Genomic DNA, 17,791 nt, shown 5'->3' on the forward strand with positions numbered 1-17,791 from the left:
GGGTGGAGAGGCGAAGAGGTGAACCATGTGGCATACTTTAACATCTGCCTCTCATCAGCATTCAGATAGCTGAATATTTCTAGCAGAGTATTGTTTTTAAAGAAAGGACTCACAGTTCAACTTCATCTCTGCTGAAAACTGAAAGCAAAAAATGTATCCTAATTCTGCCATGATGTCCTAAACTTGATATTTCAGAATATATATAAGAACTGCATAATCCACATTGTGCATGGAGATGACATATGCCCATTGTTCTTCTTTTCTTAGTTTAGCATGTTCAAAGACTGTTTTGGGATAAAATGATTGTTTTATCTGCTTCAACTATATTTAGCCAAGGAAACAAATTGTCACTGTACAAAAAGATACAAAAAAAATAGACATACAATAGTATTATGATTAAAAAAGACCCTAACATACAAATACATCGACCTGAGACTGAGTATCGATTCCCTACCCATATTCACCCAGATTTATATTAGTCTGACCAAGCTAAGCAAGAATGGTGTTCCTTTGGCTGTCAAACTGCTAGTTTTCGTTTGAGTCAAACTACGTGTATCTCGATATATGTCTTTGGTCCGGCTGAATGGGCTTCTATAATGTTTTAGAGATTTTTAAATCTTAAACTTAGAAGAATGCTGTTTTTTTTAAAACAGTGGTGATATTTCAAAAAAAACTTTTTTTGCAACCTATTTTTGTAGGTGTCACAGAGTTCTGAAAAAATGCAAAGATCGGACCCTTACATAGAAAGCTTTAGTCAGAATACAGCTTTTTCTACAAAGGTAACAAACTTCTGTTTGCAATACGTATATATAAGTATATATTATGCTAATTATTTTGCAAATATTATTAGGTAAAGATGTTGTACTTGTTTGGTTTTATAATATTTTGATGTGAGCGTCACTGATGAGTTTTATGTAGACGAAACGCGCGTCTGGCGTACTAAATTATAATCCAGGTACCTTTGATAACTATTATAGATTACTTATGATCATTTGTATTACTTATACAACACATCATTATTTTGTCAATTCCAGCATCTTTGTTTAAATTAATAAGGGCTAGTGTGACAATGATTGTGAACTATCGATTGCTGTTGAAATGAAAGCAACTGAGTCCAATCATATAAATCTAATATGAATCAAACTGTTTCACATGAGCATTTATAGCTTATCTGACCATGTGATCTTGATTTGACTTTGCGTCTGGTTTCTGTCATTCCTGAATTTAGTTTCTCTTCATTTATCAGTGTCTTTTATCTGCAACAAATTATCGGGGCCATATAGTGTTACCCTTGTCCGTCTCTCGGTCATTCTGCAACAGTGCTAATGCGGCGTAAAGCAACCAACAATCAATCAATCATTCTGCAACAAACCATTTTTTTTTCTAAACACCTTCTGATATTGCGCTGTGTTTTGGTATGTGAGTTAACCATGATGACTTACAGATCTAGTTTAAGTTTCGTTCCGCTCTGTTATTTTTTGCCGAAATAATGGGCTTTGGACTTTTATAAATTGTTGAAAACAGAGTTACACAGGACTTTTTTCTTAACGCCTGCAGATATTAGGCTATTTTTTAGTATGTTAGTTAACCATGCTGAGTTACATATTAAGTTTGGTTCCGCTCTGCTATTTTTGGCCAAAATTACGGGCTTTGGATAAATTGTTGAAAATCACAATTGTTCTGACTTTTTTTCTAAAAGCCTTCAGATATTGGGCTAATTTTGGGTATGAAAGTTAACCATGATGTTTTGCAGATTGAGTTTAAGTCAAATTCCGCTCTGATGATTTTTGCTAAAATTATGGGTTTTGGTGATGAAAATCACAGTTATACAGACTTTTTTTCTATATGCATTCAGCTTTTCAGCTGATTTTTGTAAATGTGAGTCTTCCACGATGAGTTTATGTTCCGTTCTGCTGTAATGGATTTTCATGTCGTTTCAATACATCTTGTTAGATCTAAAGTACATCAACTTTTTGTTTGCTGTAAGTTTGAAATTTAACTGCTCATTGATCAAGGAAAATTTTCATCACACCAGTATTGGTCTTGATATCTGGATACCATGCACGTTTTTGCCCACATGTGTTGTAGAGATTTTTTATATTGTTGTGAGGGTGCCATTGGTGTCGTGTCGGTTAATTTTTCTTTTTCTTATACCACACAGCCTATATTAACCACACAAAGAAGAAATTATATATATTCAAAAGGGTCCGATCGAAGGTTATGATTCAGACACAAGTTTCCATTTTGTAGATGTATCACCATTAATTTTATATTTTAAATATGAATCCATACTGACTCATAGAATAATTGGTTGGAACCGACTCTAAACTATACATGATTATGTAATGTGGAGTACCCAAATTGTATCCATGCTTAAATTCACTTCCATAAAAATTGGATAAATGAAGATTTGTATAATTTCTACAAATATTTAAAACAACTCGACAATATTTTATGATTACCATTCCTTTTTTAGCTCACCTGGCCCGAAGGGCCAAGTGAGCTTTTCTCATCACTTGGCGTCCGGCGTCCGGCGTCGTCCGTCGTCGTCCGTCGTCGTCCGTCGTCGTTAACTTTTACAAAAATCTTCTCCTCTGAAACTACTGGGCCAAATCAAACCAAACTTGGCCACAATCATCATTGGGGTATCTAGTTTAAAAAATGTGTGGCGTGACCCGGTCAACCAACCAAGATGGCCGCCACGGCTAAAAATAGAACATAGGGGTAAAATGCAGTTTTTGGCTTATAACTCAAAAACCAAAGCATTTAGAGCAAATCTGACAAGGTGTAAAAATGTTTATCAGGTCAAGATCTATCTGCCCTGAAATTTTCAGATGAATCGGTCAATCGGTTGTTGGGTTGCTGCCCCTGAATTGGTAATTTTGAAGAAATTTTGCTGTTTTTGGTTATTATCTTGAATATTATTATAGTTAGAGATAAACTGTAAACAGCAATAATGTTCAGCAAAGTAAGATCTACAAATAAGTCAACATGACCAAAATAGTCAGTTGACCCGTTTAGGAGTCATTGCCCTTTATAGTCAATTTTTAACCATTTTTCGTAAATTAAAGTAATCTTTTACAAAAATCTTCTCCTCTGAAACTGCTTGGTCAAATTAATCCAAACTTGGCCACAATCATCGTTGGGGTATCTAGTTTAAAAAATGTGTGGCGTGACCTGGTTAACCAACCAAGATGGCCGCCACCGCTAAAAATAGAACATAGGGGTAAAATGCAGTTTTTGGCTTATAACTCAAAAACCAAAGCATTTTGAGGAAATCTGACATGGGATAAAAATGTTTATCAGGTCAAGAACTATCTGCCCTGAAATTTTCAGATGAATCGGTCAATCGGTTGTTGGGTTGCTGCCCCTGAATTGGTAATTTTGAGGAAATTTTGCTGTTTTTGGTTATTATCTTGAATATTATTATAGATAGAGATAAATTGTAAACAGCAATAATGTTCAGCAAAGTAAGATCTACAAATAAGTTAACATGATCAAAATGGTCAGTTGACCCCTTTAGGAGTTATTGCCCTTTATAGTCAATCTTTAACCATTTTTCATAAATCTAAGTAATCTTTTACAAAATCTCCACTGAAACTACTAGGCCACAATCATCTTTTGGGTATCTAGTTTGAAAAATGTGTCCGATGACCTGGCCATTCAACCAAGATGGCCGCCACGGCTAAAAATAGAACATAGGGGTAAAATGCAGTTTTTTGCTTATAACTATGAAACCAAAGCATCTAGAGCAAATCTGACAAGAAGTTAAATTGTTAATCAAGTCAATATCTATCTGCCCTGAATTTTTCAGATGAATTGGACAACTGGTTGTTGGGTTGCTGCCCTCCAATTGGTAATTTTTAAAGAAATTTTGCCGTTTTTGGTTATCTTGAATACTATTATAGATAGCGATAAACTGTTAACAGCAATAATGTTCAGCAAAGTAAGATCTACAAATAAGTCAACATGACCTAAATGGTCAATTGACCCCTTAAGGAGTTATTGCCCTTTATAGTCAATTTTTAACAATTTTCATTAATTTGGTAAATTTATGTAAATTTTTACCAAGTATAGTTCTCTGTTACTAATGGGCAAAGTTCATGATAGATATAATTGTAAGAAGCAAAATCGTTCAGTAAAGTAAGAACTTCAAACACATCACCATCACCAAAATACAATTTTGTCATGAATCCATTTAAAAGTGTCCTTTGTTTAATATGCACATAGACCAAGGTGAGCGAAACAGGCTCTTTAGAGCCTCTAGTTTAAGAAATGGATGCCTGTAACATATTGCTTACGTTGAAAGATGACTTTTGTGGACGTTTCCAAAAGATTTATCATTTTCCAGTGAATACTTCATTATTTTGACCTCTACTGTGAATGTTTTGTGTTTATCTAGATTTATCAAGCTGTGTTGAAAGACTTGCATAATGTCATAAATCATAAGAAATACAAATTGTTTAATCTATAAGAACGATTGTAGGATTTGTGTTGCTTTTTAGCTCACCTGGCCCGAAGGGCCAAGTGAGCTTTTCCCATCACTTTGCGTCCGTCGTCTGTCGTCGTCCGTCGTCGTCCGTCGTCGTCCGTCGTCGTCCGTCGTCGTTAACTTTTACAAAAATCTTCTCCTCTGAAACTACTGGGCCAAATCAAACCAAACTTGGCCACAATCATCATTGGGGTATCTAGTTTAAAAAATGTGTGGCGTGACCTGGTCAACCAACCAAGATGGCCGCCACGGCTAAAAATAGAACAAAGGGGTAAAATGCAGTTTTTGGCTTATAACTCAAAAACCAAAGCATTTTGAGGAAATCTGACATGGGGATAAAAATGTTTATCAGGTCAAGATCTATCTGCCCTGAAATTTTCAGATGAATCGGTCAATCGGTTGTTGGGTTGCTGCCCCTGAATTGGTAATTTTGAGGAAATTTTGCTGTTTTTGGTTATTATCTTGAATATTATTATAGATAGAGATAAACTGTAAACAGCAATAATGTTCAGCAAAGTAAGATCTACAAATAAGTCAACATGACCAAAATGGTCAGTTGACCCGTTTAGGAGTTATTGCCCTTTATAGTCAATTTTTAATCATTTTTTCGTAAATTAAAGTAATCTTTTACAAAAATCTTCTCCTCTGAAACTACTGGGCCAAATTAATCCAAACTTGGCCACAATCATCTTTGGGGTATCTAGTTTAAAAAAATGTGTGGCGTGACCTGGTCAACCAACCAAGATGGCCGCCACTGCTAAAAATAGAACATAGGGGTAAAATGCAGTTTTTGGCTTATAACTCAAAAACCAAAGCATTTTGAGGAAATCTGACATAGGATAAAAATGTTTATCAGGTCAAGATCTATCTGCCCTGAAATTTTCAGATGAATCGGTCAATCGGTTGTTGGGTTGCTGCCCCTGAATTGGTAATTTTGAGGAAATTTTGCTGTTTTTGGTTATTATCTTGAATATTATTATAGATAGAGATAAATTGTAAACAGCAGTAATGTTCAGCAAAGTAAGATCTACAAATAAGTTAACATGACCAAAATGGTCAGTTGACCCCTTTAGGAGTTATTGCCCTTTATAGTCAATCTTTAACCATTTTTCATAAATCTAAGTAATCTTTTACAAAATCTCCACTGAAACTACTAGGCCACAATCATCTTTGGGGTATCTAGTTTGAAAAATGTGTCCGATGACCTGGCCATTCAACCAAGATGGCCGCCACGGCTAAAAATAGAACATAGGGGTAAAATGCAGTTTTTTGCTTATAACTATGAAACCAAAGCATCTAGAGCAAATCTGACAGGAAGTTAAATTGTTGATCAAGTCAATATCTATCTGCCCTGAATTTTTCAGATGAATTGGACAACTGGTTGTTGGGTTGCTGCCCTCCAATTGGTAATTTTTAAAGAAATTTTGCCGTTTTTGGTTATCTTGAATACTATTATAGATAGCGATAAACTGTAAACAGAAATAATGTTCAGCAAAGTAAGATCTACAAATAAGTCAACATGACCTAAATGGTCAATTGACCCCTTAAGGAGTTATTGCCCTTTATAGTCAATTTTTAACAATTTTCATTAATTTGGTAAATTTATGTAAATTTTTACCAAATATAGTTCTCTGTTACTAATGGGCAAAGTTCATGATAGATATAATTGTAAGAAGCAAAATCGTTCAGTAAAGTAAGAACTTCAAACACATCACCATCACCAAAATACAATTTTGTCATGAATCCATTTGTGTCCTTTGTTTAATATGCACATAGACCAAGGTGAGCGACACAGGCTTTTTAGAGCCTCTAGTTTGTCAAGCCTGCGACATAATTATTAATAGAGGTAAACTGGGTAATGAGAAAATGAAACATATTGTAAGTTCATTTTGAAGAGGGCCAGGTGAGCTTTTCTCATCACTTGGCATTCGTCGTCCGTTAAATTTTACGAAAATCTTCTCCTCTAAAACTACTAGGCCAAATTTAACTAAACTTGGCCACAATCATCACTAGGGTATCTAGTTTTAAAAATGTGTCTGATGACCCCGCCCGACAACCAAGATGGCCGACATTGCTAAAAATAGAACATAGGGGTAAAATGTAGTTTTTGGTTTATATCTTTAAAATAAAGCATTAAGAGCAAAACTGACGGGTTAAAAATGTTCATCAGGTCAAGATCTATCTGACCTCATATTTTCAGATGAATCATAAAACCCGTTGCTGCCCCTGATATGGTAATTTTATGGAAATTTTGCAGTTTTGCATTATTATCTTGAATATCATTATATATAGAGATAAACTGTAAACAGCAATAATGTTCAGTAAAGTAAGATCTACAAATAAGTCAACATGACCAAAATAGTCAGTTGACCCCTTAATGAGTTATTGCCCTTTATAGTCATTTTTTTCGCCTGCTAACCAAGATGGCCGACATGGCTAAAAATAGTACATACGGATAAAATGCAGTTTTTGGCTCATATCTCTGAAACCAAATCATTAAGAGAAAATCTGAAATTTTGCAGCTTTTTGTTATTATCTTCAATCTTCAATATTATTAGGAGCATCAGTGGCCGAGTGGTCTAAGTAGTTACTACTGTAATCACTAGCCAGTCAACACTGAGGTTGTGAGTTCGAACTCGCTTGTGCGGGTGCACTCGACTCCAATCTTAATTGACTAGGATTGTCAGTTTTCTTATCGAAGGTCAGTGGTTTTCTCCGGGCACTCCAGCTGCCTCCACCAATAAAAACTGACTGCTACAAAATAGCCTAAATGTGGTGCTTAAAGGTGGCGATAAAACACCAAAAATCAAGTCAAGTTTATATTATTATAGATAGAGATAAATGTAAACAACAATATAGTACAGCAAAGTAAGATCTACAAATAAGTCAAAATGACCAAAAATGGTCACTTGACCTCTGAAGGAGTTATTGCCCTTTATAGTCAATTTTTAACAATTTTCGTAAATTTTGTAAATTTTTACAAAATATTTTTCTTTGAAACTACGGGGACATGTTCATTATAGATAGAGATAATTGTAAGCAGCAATAATGTTCAGTCAAGTAAGATCTACAAAATCATCACCATCACCAAAACACAATATTGTCATGATTTCATGTGTGTCGTTTGTTTAATATGCACATAGACCAAGGTGAGCGACACGCCGTGAGGCTCTTTAGAGCCTCTAGTTGAATAACGAATGCAAATTTGTCAACCAAAAGTTTTGCTATAAATTCGAAATCATGTCGGTCTGTATTGCTATAGTGTTTGGACATTTGCGCATTTAAAGCAATTGAAAGCTTGAGCTTCAAAAGTCTACATGATTATTGACTGTATACTGCAAATTATCCCTTTAAATCATGTTATAGATAATAATACACAAGATATAAAGTAAAATCGTTTTCTTAAAACACTGCAAACAAAACTCATTCTGATTGGTATAGCGTTTTGTCATAACGTCTATTGAAATGAACCGTGGTATAATAGAAACCTCGACCTCCCTCACAAAATGTTATCACACACTATAAATTCTATAATGAGATTTTTTTTTAAACCAGGGTGCTAACTTTTTTAAGTGGATTGTGTGAAATGTATATGTTGTTGCTATCCAAAAAGGTTCGTTTCAAAGGAATATAATAAGTAAAGGAATGTATCAATGTGTTATAATGACAAACAGGTGATGATAAAACAATGAATTATAAAAATAATTTACTCAAGGCTAATGTGTACATATGTGAAGGTAGAATAAAAATTATGTAATACTTTAACATCTTTTGAAAATTGGCATATAGAAATGTGATACATGTATAATGTACGATATACTTAAATTGTTTTCTTGAAGTTAAACACAGGTAAACTCTATATGGCGCTGTGAGACTTGAAAAACCAATGGCTGAATACATAGGGATTTTGCATTTTTGCATTTTTGTTGTGAGTCTGACACCTAAAGACTTTTTTTTTAAGTTTTAAAATTATTTCGTAAATAAATCTGTAGCTGACACACAAACATCTTACCTGTTAAAGCTGAACAGATATTTTACTGTTTATAGACGAAAGTACATGAAACGTATCATAATGGGTTAAGGAGATAACTACACAGAAAAAAAGACAACGACCGATTAGCCAAAATAGCTAACTTCGTCAGGAAAAACGACATTCCTATTTGAAGAATGACTATTGTTTATACATCGAGTTGAGCGAAACATGAATTTATAGCCAGTATGTTTTCTCACTCCCGCTATTAGTTCTACTGTTTTTTTATGACATGTACGAGTTGCCTATCTTCTTTTCATAAAAGAGGAAACAAAATAGAGGTTGCATACATGTACTAGATAATAGACTCTGTATTTGATTTGTTACTCTTGCCCTTCCGGAGAACCTGATATCACTCCTGCTGTTTGGTGGGGTTTGTGTTGCTCAGTCTTTAGTTTTATATGTTGTGTTTTGTGTACTGTTGTTTGTCTTTTTGTTGTTGTTTTTTCTTCTTTTTTGCCTTGAAATTGTCAGTTTATTTTACACTTATGAGTATCTTACTCCTAAATTTATCAAAATAATAATGAGTACTAACACAATTACTAATATATCTGTTAAAATTGAAAACTTTCATGAGATTATGTTTTAATAGTTATAATAGACATGCTTTATTAAATGCAGGTGCGTGTTAGTGTTAAGAGAGATTATTCAAATCTATCTGAAGAGCCTCCAAGAAAACGCAGTTTGACAGAGGTACATGGATATGATATCACACTAATTTCCTTTTTTGAAACTAGATATATTATACATGCTAAAAACCTTACCATTCCATATTCCATTGTTTAAAAATGAAATTGATTAAAAAGGAGATGTTTATGAAATAATTAGGAAACATTATATAAGACACACACCATTTCTTTAAGACTTGCATTACATGTTTTGTTCTTTATGTGTTCAGTATTGGACAAACATCCACATCTTATGTCTATATAAAACCATCATCTACAGACACAGTAAGATGAAGACAGCATCTGATGAGACAGGCACATCAACATTTGATGGATAAAGTTTTTCTGAGATCTATCATTGAAGAATGGATTAACTCCTACAAAAAAAATTGTACATGTTGCTGTTAATCATGTTCATTATTTGTTTTTGTTTTCGCAAAACAAATGGATGCTTATCTGGTGGTAGCTGAGTTTAAGCTATTTGTACAAGCTTTATATTTCAGATAGTTAAAGACCTTATTGCCTTAATGATTTATACATATCCATTATGTTCTGAATTTTTTGTCCAGTATACTAGTACATGGTATATGGCCATTGTTTTCCCTCATTTTCATATTAATTTTTTTTTTTCATTTTTTTTGTAACTATATGTATATGATATGGTCATTATGAGTTATATGAAAAATATATTAGCTATACATAATTATTGCAAAGTGTACATATCCAACAGACAGGTTTCACCTGACCTTGACCTGGTTAAGTTTTGGTGATATGGTCACATTTGCACTTATTGTAAGCAAAAATCAATGATTGGTGTACATAATAATTGTAGGACCTTATTTCGTATTAACTATAAGTTGGCCTACACATAAGGTGCACTGTCTTTCTACATTGGATTTTGACATCATTGTATTGGATCTTTCATATTGGTGTGATAGTACGGTAAAACTTGAATCATAAAGACTTTTTTTTACATACCAATTTCAGTAATGAGAACATGTTACCCTTCTCTGACAAGAAATAGTGATTAGACTTTTTTCTAAAACGACAAAACTATAAAGGAAACTGTTGATGACTGTAAACAAAAAAATAGACAATTTTGAGCCCATGTTTATTTGTCCGTGAATTTGCATTTCAGTTTAAGGGTACACGTGTTACATAGTTTGCTAAAACCTAAGTACTATTTTTAATAAAAGTTTGCTTCCAGGACATCATGTTTCACTACAAGGCTTACACATTGGTTGAACATTGGCATAAAGAGAGGTATATAGTGCCATGATTCATACACAATTAAGAATACTAGTACATGGGTTTCATGAAGTTAAACTTGAGGTGAACAATTTAGAGCTATACACATAAAAAATGTTGTTGATTCTATAGACGTTTTGAATTAGTTATATGACTGACAGACACACAATTTTGTCAAATACAAGTGATTGTCGAACATCTTATCATATTAGAGATAGAGAACATCTTGTAGTGGTTTTGTATGTTGAGACCCAAGAACAACTATGACTAACTCTTTATAAATACCAAAATTTCCGCACGTTTCATGATAATTGCTTAAAATAAATATTTGTTTACCAATTTTATATTATATACCTATTGTTTTGCAATGTTATGTTTTAATGGTCAAGTCCGTTTCTGAGACGCTTTAAAACATTCTACTAGTATATTAATATATTAACAATTTTTGGTTATGGAATACTTGCAAGTGTACGTGGCTACCTTGCAAAGTTCTTCTGACTTTAAGATCAATGTTATATCTCCACGGAAATGTCTGTTTCTCGTGTACTCTCGGCTAACTCTATTTGGTGTGTAAAATGACTGTATGATGTGATAAATGGTAGGTTCATCTGACCCTTACATCATTTTCATGGTTTCAAAAGTCAAGCCGAAAAACCTATCCTTTATGTATAGAAAGGATCATCTTTAGTAGGGATGTAATGCTGCTGATTATTCATAGAATTCCAGACAGTAACGGGCAACATTAAAAGTGGACAAAAGTGAAATTATGGACTTTAGTTAGAAAATTGACCAATATTGATAGCTTCAGTATTATTTTTCACATATACCAAGGTGAGCGACACAGGCTCTTTAAAGCCTCTAGTTTAGTTAAGTGTGGTAAATGATTCACCGAATGTTATGAAATACAATTCCTAACAATCCAACCCATAATCAAGTATGACTGTCTGTTACAACAGAAAGTTTTACGGACAAATGAAAAGTAAAATCACAAAAATACGTCAACATAGAGGAAAATCTAATCTAAAATTCCATCAATACATGGCAAAATCAAATAACAAAACACATCGAATGAACAAGAACTGTCATATTCCTGACTTAGTACAGGCATTTTCAAATTTAGAAAATGGTGAATTAAACCTGTTTTAGCTCTAACACTCTCACTTTGATGACAGTCTCATCAAATTCCGTATTATTTACAATGATTACTTTTCCATAAATTCATTTGCAAAATTCAATCTGACTTTTTTTCAGAAAAGAAAATGAGCTTTCAATTTATACATATGTGCTAATTTACGTTTTTATACAATCGCAAAAATTGAAAATTTTTTGGTCGTATATTGGTATCACGTTGGCGTCGTCGTCATCGTCGTCCGAAGACATTTGGTTTTCGCACTCTAACTTTAGTAAAAGAAAATAGAAATCTATGAAATTTAAACACAAAGTTTAGGACCATAAAAGGAAGGTTGGGATTGATTTTGGGTGTTTTGGTCCCAACAGTTTAGGAATAAGGGGCCAAAAGCAGGTCCCAAATAAGCATTTTTCTTGTGTTTTGCACAATAACTTTAGTATAAGTTAATAGAAATCTATAAAATTTTAACACAAGGTTTATGACCACAAAAGGAAGGTTTAGATTGATTTTGGGAGTTTTGGTCTTAACGAATTGGGGGCAAAAAGGGTCCAAAATTAAACTTTGTTTTATTTCATCAAAAAATGAATTATTGGGGTTCTTTGATATGCCAAATCTAACCGTTTATTCAGATTCTTAATTTGTATACGATCCCAAAATTTTTGGGATCGCATAATGGTATGATGTCGTCGTCTGCGTCGTCACCGTCCGAAGAAACATTAGTTTTCGGATTATAACTTTAGTTTAAGTAAATAGATCTTCATGAAATTTTTTCAGAAGGTTCAATACCACAAAAGAAAGATTGGGATTGATTTTGGGGATGATGCTCCCAATTAATTAGGAATTAGCGGCCAAAAAGGGGCCCAAAACAAGCATTTTTCTAGTTTCAGGATTGTGTAGAAGTATTTCAATTGCTCTGAAATCATACCGCAATGTTTAAGACCACAAGTAGACGGTTTGGATTCATTTTAGGGGTTATGGAGCCAAAGTTTAGGAATTAAGGGCCAACAAGTGGTAAAATCAAGCTTTTTCTAGTTTCAAGACAATAACTTATGTTCAATTGTATGGATCTCTCTGAAATTGTACCACAATGTACCATATAACAAAGGGCAGGCTAGGATTAAGTTTTGGGTTAATTGCCCAATATATATAGGAATTAGGGGCCAAAAAAAGGGCCAAAAAGAAGCATGTTTCTAGTTTCCAAACAATCATGACAATAACTTGTGTTTAAGTGTATGGATCTCTCTGAAATTGTACTACAAGGTTCAATACTCCAATGGAAAGCATGGGATTGAGTTTAAGGGTTATTGCTCCAAGGGGGGTTCACAAAGTTGAGGACGGGGATTTTTTGTTTATCATTTTTTGAAGGGATTCCTTTTTTTCAAAGAAGTTTCAAGAAGAAATCTTCCATTGCACAATATTGTGCAATAGATTTGTTAGATCGTTGACCAAAGTAATTTTGTGACAAAAACCTGTATTATGTCAAAAATTTGATCACAATCAAAATTCAGACAGAATCAAGCTTGAATGTTGTGACCAAATTTGCTCCAACTATTCAGCGTTCAACCACTGGGGTCGTATAAAGCTGTGCCCTGCGGAGCACCTGGTTGGTTCTGTTTTCAAATTGGTCTACGTTAAGGTCCAAAAGGTCCAAAATGAAACTTTGTTTGATTTCAACAAAAATTGAATAAATGGGGTTCTTCAATATGCTGAATCTAACCATGTATTTAGAATTTTAATATTTTGGCCTGGTTATCAAATTGGTCCACATTGAGGTCAAGAGGGTCTTAAATTGAACATTATTTGATTTCATAAACAAAATGAAGTCTTGGGGTTCTGTGATATGCTGAATCTAACCATGTATTTAGATTTTGGATATTGGACCATAATAGGTAAATGTCCAATTTAAATTTTTAAGTTTTTAAGTTCTTAGACCACATTCAATTCTGTGTCAGAAACCTATGTTGTGTCAACTATTTAATCATAATCCAAATTCAGAGCTGTATCAAGCTTAAATGTTGTGTCCATACTTGCCCAAACTGTTCAGGGTTCGACCTCTGGGGTCGTATATACTTGTGCCCTGCGGAGCATCTGGTTTGATTGAATTAAGCAATTGAGATTTTATCGTGTGTTTTTCTATGTTGGGGTGTTATGCTATTGTTTCAGAAAAAGGGAGAAGATTTGGTACCATTAAAACGTTTAATCCCGCTGCAAATTTTTGTACCTGTTCTAAGGCAGGAATCTGATGTACAGTAGTTGTCGTTTGTTTATGTAATTTATACGTGTTTCTCGTTTCTCGTTTTTTTTTTTATATAGATTAGACCCTTGGTTTTCCCGTTTGAATGGTTTTACACTATTAATTATGGGGTCCTTTATAGCTTGCTGTTTGGTGTGAGCCAAGGCTCCGTGTTGAAGGCAGTACATTGAACTATAATGGTTTACTTTTATAAATTGTTACTTGGATGGAGAGTTGTCTCATTGGCACTCAGACCACATCTTCCTATATCTATATAATCGTTTTCATGATGGTATCAATGTTTTGACGACTATCTCTTTAAATCATTTTCTCATATGTTTTCAATGTCACAATGTTAATTTCACAATGTGCGTCGATTGTCAATGAAGGCACTTATCACACTGCTTGACATCTGGTCGACTGGCATAACTTATTAACAAAAGCCTACAATGTGGGAGTTTGCTTGGAACAACCTAAGGACATTTTGACGATATTATGTATATATGTATGGACTCAAAGCGCTTAAAGCGCATCATAATATGCCTTTTTCTACAATATTTTGAACTTTTTTATTTTTACATTACAATTCTTTACATTTGTTCTCTTTCAGTTCACCGTAGAGCAGATCAATTTCACAAAAATGGGAATAATTGTGCTGAATATTCTTGCTGATGCTTCATATGACCTATTAAAACAAGATATACCAAACCTCCGTCTCCGAAGTGAATGCGATATAACATACTTGTACCAGGAGCACAGGAAACTTAGAAAACATGCTCCAACTAATGGATGGGGTGGGGAATGGCAAAAAATTAAGGTTACGAACATAGCAATTGGAGATGATATTGAGCGCATAAGACTTACAAGGAACGAACTACAACACTCACGGGCAGCTGAACTTGGAGATACACGTTTTAACGAGTTATGGAACATATTAAGTGATCTTTTGAAAAGATTTGATCAACATAACAATCCAGCAAGGCTTTATACCGATCATCTAAATGAAATTGCGGCTAAGACTATTTCTGCAAATGAAGTTCAATCAGTTGAAAATGGAATATTAGGTAAATATGGTTTAACACAGTTGAAACTCTTAGCCTTTTTTAAATTAGAATGTGTGCTCAAAGTTTATTGTTTCCTGATTTTTACAACAGTATGAGTGTATGCAGACTTAATTAAGTATGTATGAAACGTATGTGTTCCATTGCCTGATCATCACTACAGCTTTTTTTTCTATTGGTCCCAAAAAAATGATATTTCAGTACAACTTGTATTTTTGAAAAACAATGTCAAACAATATCTTATTTTATCTGTGCAGTTGTGATTTTCTTTATTTTTATTTCAGGAATGGATATTGCAGTTGCAGTTGAAATTGAAACCAAATGAATGTTCGCCCATAATAGAGAATGATCTCATCCTCAATGTTTTATTAATTACAAACAGTTGTTTGTGCACTTTATTATAAATACATCTACTACCAACATATTGACAGAAGACCACTAATCATTTATGACTAGAAGGCCATCTTTAGCATGTTTAGAGTTTACATGTAAGGCTGCCAATTATAGTCAGTCTTAAACTGTCTTACCATAGATTTACAGAAAGAAATGATCAAGATGACATAATGACACAAACTGTCTTACCATAGATCTACAGAAAAAATGATCAAGATGACATAATGACACAAACTGTCTTTTTATAAAGTTGACGAAAGTAATGGTTAAGATAAAATAGAGGACAAATCTGTGTATAAGCAGACATATAGAACGTAAAGGCTAAGCTGAAATGGTGGACACATCTTTATATTCGAAGAATTAGAAAAAGTTATGGTCAATATGATATAGTTGACCAAAGTATTAATATTGGACAAAACTTAAAAAGTGTACATATTTTTTACTGTTTAAATATGATTTAAAAAAATTAATTACATGCAGCAAACATATTATGTAAATATTACCAATACATTAATCGTAACATAACAATTAATATGTGTTTATAGGTATGTAAGTGCGTTATAATAATGAATTGAAATGTTAAGTCAAGTCAAATGTGTATAGTACTGAGATCAAAACATGAAAACATTTAGGAACATATCCTGAACAGCAGTATTCTTATATTGCCTTTCTGTAGATATAGGAAGATGTGTTGTGAGTGCCAATGAGACAACTCTCCATCCAAATAACAATTTTAAAAGTAAACCATTATAGGTTAAAGTACGGCCTTCAACACGGAGCCTTGGCTCACACCGAACAACAAGCTATATATCTTTTTATGGAAATTATATATTAATGAGGCCCCTCATGGGGGGGGGGGGTCCTTGTAATCACATAATCACTATTTTTTTGCCAATATAATCACATAATCATTAAATATTTGCTTATCTTTAGTAATCAAATAATCATAAACTAAAAATACAGTCCTAGGTAATCAAATAATCATGAAATATTTGGCTTAATAATCAAATAATCATTAAAAAAACGGCCAAGTAATCACATAATCAAAAACCCCATGAGGGCCCTCATTAATTCTATTTTTTTTTCCTTTAGTGAATTGAATGTAGATCATTTAGATAGTATTAGTTACACAGTGTGCTAGTGACCTAATACGATATATATGGGGTCAGTAAATTCCATATGGGGTGAAGGCGAAGTTCGAATCTCCATATGGAAATTACTGACCCCATATATATCGTAATAGGTCACTATCACACTTATGTAACGAATATATCTAACAGACTATCTTAGCATGTTGAATTAAGACTAGTGGCCTATCAATTTGAAAGTGATTACATTTTCAATATTATTAGTATTAAAAACCTCTACTTTCATTGTTTTATACAAACACAAAAGCCAACAAAAACAACTTGGCTTTAAATGTATTTTATGAAATTATTTCATTTGTTTATCATTAATTTCTTTGTCTTTTGAAACCTTTAAGATTTTCTCTCAACACCGTGTTGTTTTTATAAAGGGACGTACCACCCCTACTTACCGTGTATTGAAATAAGCCCCGCCTACTAACCCAATATGAAACCCTAGTAACATTATATGGAATAAACATGGTCTCCACACGGTTGCTTTTTTCCAATCATATTCTTAGAAATGTATAGGAGGTAAGATAATCGAACGTATGTGTCATAATTGATTATATATACTTGGCTGGAATTAAAGTTGGCATATTTGCTAGACTTTTTTCTATCTTAAGGATGAATTATGTACAGAAATAAAACCTTTGCCATATTGAGCCATGTGGCTGTGTGGGATGTATAAATATCGATGTACAGTCGGAATGGGGACCATAAACCCGTAATCTTGTTATGTTAGACTTCCACGGTCTCTGCACATTTAAGAACCCCTGCATTTTGAACATGAATGGTCATGGGCAACACGACAGGTGCCACATTTGGAGCAGGATCTGCTTATCCATTCAAAGCACCAGATATCTGCACTGGTTTGTGGTAAAGTGTGTATTAATAATTCTTTAAAACAGCTTTATATGTGGTGTTTTGTATATTGTTGTTTGTCTTTTTAATTACTCTGTGTGGCAATCCAGTGTAACTGACCAACAATTTCTGGATATATACCATTCTTAATGTCAGCTCTATCAACTTGCTTCAGTTCATCTGTATAATCATGTTGTTGTAAGTATATAGTATTGCCTTTATGTTGAATATTTAAACCTACATATCTGAAACTACCGTCTAGTTCTTTCCCACAATCAAAGTTGTCCCTAAGTAGACATATAGCCTGCTTTTTGAAATTCTTGCCCATGGAAAATCAACTACATGCATTTGGAAAAGTCCTTCAAGATTGTTGTTTTTGTGCCAATAAAATATGGCAGGATCAAGCTTAGACTGAATACACTCTAGTTGTAGAGGTTCTATTTTAACACTAAGAAACCAGTTCCTAGAGGCATCAATAAGCCCATAAACAAACTTGTTTAGTTTCCATGCTACTGATTTATCAGAAGAAAGCTCTTTTGGAGGTTTTAC

At 33.6% G+C, this 17,791-nt stretch overlaps 1 protein-coding gene across 2 annotated transcripts in view; it reads left to right on the plus strand.

The window, feature by feature from the left end:
- LOC134691303 (uncharacterized) overlaps positions 1–17,791 on the plus strand; it is a 259,838-nt gene that overhangs the window by 54,792 nt on the left and 187,255 nt on the right. Inside the window, exons 10-11 of one of the 2 annotated variants that reach the window (XM_063551755.1) lie at positions 699–779; positions 9,144–9,788. The exons of the other annotated variant lie outside the window; for it this stretch is intronic. Of the exons in view, the coding sequence (XP_063407825.1) occupies positions 699–779; positions 9,144–9,308 (246 nt within the window). The 3' untranslated portion in view covers positions 9,309–9,788. Of the gene's footprint in view, positions 1–698; positions 780–9,143; positions 9,789–17,791 lie in introns of those variants that run through there. 2 annotated transcript variants of the gene reach the window in all.

Source organism: Mytilus trossulus, chromosome 11, assembly GCF_036588685.1.
Source record: "Mytilus trossulus isolate FHL-02 chromosome 11, PNRI_Mtr1.1.1.hap1, whole genome shotgun sequence".
NCBI lineage: Eukaryota > Metazoa > Mollusca > Bivalvia > Mytilida > Mytilidae > Mytilus > Mytilus trossulus.